The sequence below is a fragment of the Cibotium barometz genome, chromosome 45, assembly GCF_041138505.1.
Source record: "Cibotium barometz isolate CiBa-2024 chromosome 45, ASM4113850v1, whole genome shotgun sequence".
Lineage (NCBI taxonomy): Eukaryota > Viridiplantae > Streptophyta > Polypodiopsida > Cyatheales > Cibotiaceae > Cibotium > Cibotium barometz.
The window spans coordinates 11,386,504-11,392,503 of NC_141090.1; the positions used below are offsets into that span (position 1 = coordinate 11,386,504).

The 6,000-nt window shown below is 43.9% G+C and overlaps 1 protein-coding gene across 4 annotated transcripts in view; it reads left to right on the top strand.

The window, feature by feature from the left end:
- Positions 1–5,799, top strand: part of LOC147612433 (vacuolar protein sorting-associated protein 32 homolog 2-like) — a 30,499-nt gene extending 24,700 nt beyond the window's left edge. For 3 of the 4 annotated variants that reach the window (XM_086783035.1, XM_086783037.1, XM_086783036.1), the window contains 5 exons: positions 4,254–4,353; positions 4,840–4,925; positions 5,030–5,121; positions 5,235–5,349; positions 5,458–5,799. In XM_086783035.1, coding sequence (XP_086639161.1) covers positions 4,254–4,353; positions 4,840–4,925; positions 5,030–5,121; positions 5,235–5,349; positions 5,458–5,655 — 591 coding nt within the window. In that variant the 3' untranslated portion in view covers positions 5,656–5,799. Of the gene's footprint in view, positions 1–4,253; positions 4,354–4,469; positions 4,727–4,839; positions 4,926–5,029; positions 5,122–5,234; positions 5,350–5,457 lie in introns of those variants that run through there. The other variant, XM_086783038.1, reaches the window with a different exon arrangement.
- The last annotated feature ends 201 nt before the right edge of the window (positions 5,800–6,000 follow it).

The following is a 6,000-nucleotide window of genomic DNA, read 5'->3' on the forward strand; positions in this document are numbered from 1 at the left end:
GCATATTGTAGTGCATTATCATTTTGTACGCGACTGGATCGAGCTGGGCCTTCTTTGATTGACCTACTGTTCTATCAAGGACAGTGTGGCTGATCTCTTCACCAAACCACTTCTGAGAGCTACTATGGAGGTGTTACGTCAGCGTGCTGGTATTGGACCGCCCCTCTGGCGCTGAAGAGGAGGTGTTGGATTATATCATCTCCAGAGGGTCTACATCATCTTTTTTATGCTTGTATTGGCCATTTATGAGGCCCTGCATTGGCATATCTTAGCAGAGATTATTCAGCATTTTTCTACCATTTTTTGGTATTTTTAGGCATTTTATGCTACTGCCATGTTGTCCGCCGGCTACAGCTGGCCGACTAGCATCTTGAGGGAGTATATAAGGGCTGGCTCCCTTTCCCTCAATTCATCTCATTTTTTAGCATTCAGTTGAGATTAGCAGCTGCTACTGCTTCTCACCATTGTACAGCACCTACGGGCTTCCCTCGTGCTCCGATTTCAGCAATAAACATCAGTTTCCAGCATTTACAGGTCTTGTACCTGGTCCTACATCTGTGTTTTAAATTTGCTTCACTTTCTTTCAGTAACAGGCATGATCAGTTCCGGAAAGTGATAGCAAGCATGGGGACAATAGTGGAACAGATGTTCTGTTCTTCAGCAAGACTTGGAAGTGGAGATAAGATGTGGAAGGTGTTGAAACAAAAGTGTCAAAGTCAGCAGTCCAGAGAGGAAGGATGAGAGTGTGTCCACCCCATCATCAAGTTTAGCAAGAGGGGATGCCACGTGCACGCCTATGCCATGGCTAATCTTTAGCATGAACAACATAATCCCTGATTAGGACAGTAGTTAGGATAGCATTTAGGACATCATCATGATCATCATCATCAGCATGATAAGCAGCAAGAAGGGCATGAGAGCCAAGTCGGCAGCCAGATGAAGGCTTTCAACAGTAGTTGGCAGCCTTTTGGGTCTCAAGCAAGCAGGCAGCCAAGCGCTAGTGTGAAGGCCAGCACATAAGTAAGCACAGCATGTTAAAGAGCATTTATTGCATATTATTTGTCCAGCAGCAGGCCAAAATTAGTAGCAAATGGCCGACCAGCAGCCTTCAGCATATATAAGCATAAGTCATTTATTTGCATTCAATCAAGCATAATCACCATTTTGAAGAAGTAGCATTTAGTAGAAGCACGTAGAAGGGGCCAGAGGTAAGAAAACCCTGACACCAACTATCTCTCTCTTCTTCTCTCTCCTCTGTCTTAATCATGTTTAATCAACATCTTGTTCTTATTCGGGGTTAGGGCTGTAGATCAGTACATCAAGGCTTCTATGCATGCAATACTTAAAGTTGGCATCATGGGATGATCCTTTGGAGGTGATTACTGATGCTAGTAACCTAGTCACTAGAGTTGTTCCACAACAAAATGGTAGGCCAGTGGCTTATTATAGCTGCAAGTTGAATACCGCCTCAAAAAGAATTATTTGGTCTATGACAAGGAGCTTTTGGGGGTGATGATAGCACTTAAATATTGGAAACATTTCCTTTACGAGAGAGATTTCACAATTAAGACAGATGAAATGGTTGCAAACCATGCTCAATGCCCAATGGAGTGACAAGCAATCCAGATGCAGTCAATTGTTTCACATCTGGATCTAGAAATACACAATGCATGACTATTGTGGACATATTCTATAAGTTCTGCATGCTTATTCCATGCAAGCAGATAGCCACATTTGAGGATATAGCTGTTGCCACGGACAATCACATTAGATAGAGATCCGAAGTTCACGTCCCATTTTTGGAGAGTGTTGTTTGACATCTTTGGGACGAAGTTGCACTTGTCTAGTGCATTCCATCCGCAGATAGATAGCCAAACAGAGATACATAATCAATTGGTCTTTGGCGTTCTCAAATCATATTGCCATGACCAATAGTCGAAATGGGAGCAATATCTTTAGTTGGTACAGCCAATCCTGAATGATACTCACTCATCTAGTATTGGCCGGATGCCGTATGAGGCAGTATTTGGTCCTCGGTTTTCATCTCTTTTATCACCATCCCTAGAGGCCGATAAGACTACCAAAACATTTTCGGAAATCATTGAGTAAGTTAAGGAGCGTTTTGCCAAAGCTCAGGAAGCTTATATCTCCGGATCATGAAGCAACATCTGGAGCAAGTGGGCAAGCGTTGTCCCAAGCTTTCATTTTGTAGTTTTGACCCTTTTCCAGTCATTCAGAAGTTAAGTGATGTCTCTTTGAAGTTAAAGCTGCCGGAAAGTTGGACTATGCACAATGTCTTTCATGTTTCTTGGTTGAAGCCACATGTAGGTCCAGCATTGCAGGATGTATCAGAAGAGCAGCAAGTAGATATGATCAACGAAGCACAAGTCATAGAGCCATAACCAATTCTTCTCCACAGATGGAAGCATGGTTCCGGTAGAAGAATCAGACAGTTATATACGAAGTTTGACCGAGGAACCCATGAAGCGGTATGGCTGGATGAAGAGTTCTTTTGGGAGTACTCCGAGTTATTGGCGGACTACTTGGAAGCCCTAAACCTGCCACCACGCTAATCAGGAGGAATGTCACGTTCACCCTCACAGTGACACATTGGCATCATCATTAGTGCAATATTTGTACAGAAATAGTATCTTTTTAGGAACATTTGTCGTATGCTGTGACTCCAGCCCTCAATCTAGGTACAGTTAGGCACGAGCTTTGTAGGTCAATTTCCGAGCCATAGAGGTCAGTTTGGAGTCAGTCCTCTTACTTGGAGAACCCCAGCAGGTAGCAGTCAGCCATAGCCTAAGTTTTTGTATCAAAAGCATTAGCATATGTAGAGGCTATTGTATTGAAAAGGACAGCAAGATGTGATGCGCAGCATTTAATGTTGTCAAATCACAGTATTTTGTCCAATAAAACAGGCAGATAGTTGTTTGTTGTGAGGCCTTAGTCCAGGGACAGTCAGGCACAAGCTGCGTAGGTCAGTCTTTGAGCCATAGAGGCCAGTCTAGAGTCAGTCCTCTTAACCCACTTGGAGAACCCCAGCAGATAAGTGCATGTAGCAATCAACCATAGCATAAGTTTTTGCATCAGAAGCATCAGCATATGTAGAGGCTAGTTAGGCATGCCTAAGGGCCAGCCAGAGGCCAGCCCATGGCTGTTTGCCTCAGTTGGCAGCCTGGTTGGGCCTGTTTACAGCTTTGAACACAGTTAGAGCCAGCCGACAGCATGAGGGAACACTCATGTTCCTGTCGGCCAGCAAAGGACAACATGGGCAGCAGGTCGTGACCAGTGAGCAGTTGGCCAGCATAGAAAAGGACAGCAAGATGTGATGCGCAGCATTCAATGCTGTCATCCAAAGAATTAATATAAGCAAATATTGGGGGAGGGGGGCCTTCAGTGGGTATTTGGGACCCAATGCTGTGTCTTCTACTTTCTCTTCTATTCTCTCTCTCTACTCAGTGAATGGATGCTAAAGATCTCACCAAGGTAAAGGTTTAAAGAAGGCTTCTTGTGCATTACCACGATCAACCTCAGTGCATGTAACAGCTGCCCACCTTGCCCATCACCTCTTTGAGACGTGGCAGGCATAATGTCTGTAGGACAGGTATCATCCCCGCTCACAAAATCTCATAAGCCCATGGCCACAAGCAAGTTTCTGATCATAAAGCTCCATAGGGAGTAATTACTCCCGTCAAGCTTGTCTTCCTGTGCCAATACACGAAATACATCTCCAGCATTTTGTGCCATTTCTAACTGCAAATGCACGGGCAGCAATGCACAGTGCACACAATTTCTGAAATGCTTTTTGTGAACTTCCTCTTGGGAAATGCAACACACTGCAAACTACCTTGTAGCAGTCATCTACATAAAAGTCATGTAGGGAGAGAAATAGGAGTTGAACTTCAAAAAAAAAAGATAAACTGCAGGCCTGGAACATCAAGGTTGACGCAACGTTGTAACTTTTGGTGCACCTGAGCCGTCCCAGTGTAGTGGTTGAGATGTACAACTCGGCAGCACAGGGTTGTGGGTTCAAGCATTTTTACCAAGATTGAAAATGGTCTGTGTCCCTGAAGAAGAGTATGTGTCTAGGGTTGGATGGAGGAGGGCCTTTTTAGCTGAGTTTGTGTTCTCTGATGTGTTTTATTCTTGCTGTGCGGTATTTTGTCCCACATATTCTAGTACCATGATTTTGGGCATGTGCAAGCGTATTCACCTTTTGGCTGGACTGATCAGTCTCTTCTTTCCAGACTCTGGAGATGCTGGAGAAAAAGGAGATGGTGTTACAGAAGAAAATTGCTTTGGAAGTTGAGAAAGCAAAGGCATTCACAAAAGCAAGGAATAAAAGAGGTATATAAATCAAATTTATATTCTTGTGATTAAGAGATTGCTTGTTGCATTCTTTCTGCCGGCAAAAGCTCCCGCTACTTTTTATCTTCTAGATGTAGAGCTGGGTTCACAGCAGGGTGGCGCCGAGCAGGGACATCTCTCGTCAATCTCAGCCTTCTGATCAAACAGGGTGGAAAGCAATGCAGTTCTGCGATGAGGCTGAAGCAGATACCGGCTCAGAGAAGATTTGTGTTTGGCATCTCAAGGCAGGATGCAGTGTAGCAATAGCTTATGAGCAGTGTTACAAAGGGCACAGGAGAAAAATTTAGTAGCTTCCACCTGCCCCCCATCCTTTAAGAAACGTGAACCCAGCCTAAGATGCAGTACACATCATGTATGAGTGTATGTGTGCAGTGTAATATTAGCCTCATTCTACATGCAGAGTACATACTTTAGTATTGGTATCTAAAGTATCTTTCACATTGATCCAGTTTATTTACCTTGCAGCGGCTATTCAATGTCTGAAGAGGAAAAAGCTCTATGAGGTGCAAGTTGAGCAGCTTGGGAATTTCCAATTGCGAATACATGATCAGGTTGTGTCAATACCTCTCAACTGGTTTGGTTGTCTTCTGTGTAGGTAGACGCAGCTAACTTTTGGTGGCTCTACTAAGGCCTGACTATGGGTATACTTTTGCAGATGATCTTGTTAGAAGGCGCAAAAGCCACAACTGAAACTGTTGATGCTCTGAGAACTGGAGCAGCAGCTATGAAAGCTATGCACAAATCTACGTGGGTGCTCTTTGGCGGGTTTTCTGCCATGTGTGCCCTTCTATGTTGTTTTTTTGAAATCTCGGGGTCATGCACAACAAAGTCTAAAAGCTGATGCTTGCAATACCATGCAGGAATATTGATGATGTGGACAAGACTATGGATGAAATAAATGAGCAGACAGAGAATATGAAGCAAATCCAGGAGGCTTTGGCTACACCAATCGGTGCAGCGGCAGACTTTGATGAGGTGAATGTTCACGATGTAATGCATATGTATGTACTGATGTTATTAGCTGTTTGCTTTGTGTTCACAATGTAATTGGTATGTGTGTGTGTGTGTGTGTGGTGATGTCAGGATGAACTGGAGGCTGAATTGGAAGAGCTGGAGGGAGCAGAGTTGGAGGAGCAATTGCTTCAGCCAGCAACTAGTGCTCCTGCTCCTCAATTACCTTCAGTCACATCGAAGCAGCCTGCTCGACCTCAAAGGATACCAGCTCAATCCAATGCTGAAGATGAAGAGCTTGCAGCACTACAGGAAGAGATGGCTTTGTAAAGCTGGATGACCAGATTGTACAACTTCTGCTCTGTTTTGTGCAGTTGAGTGGATTCTGCACAATGTCAACTACGGTTAAAGTCTGGCACTTGATACTGAATATCATGTACTGTATTTATTCAGGTGTGTCCATGGTTAGGCTCCCATATTGCCCTTGGTTTGGCTTTGAAGTAGAGTGTGATTGCTTTAGTTTTATTGGATATACCTATACAATTGCCATTATTGAAGATTTTTTAGTGGTACCTAGGGGTGTTGGTGAGCTGTTCCACTTTTGGAAGTGTTTATACTATCATCCCATCATCCTGTTAATTTAGTATCCCCTGGTCACGCATGGGCAGCACCATT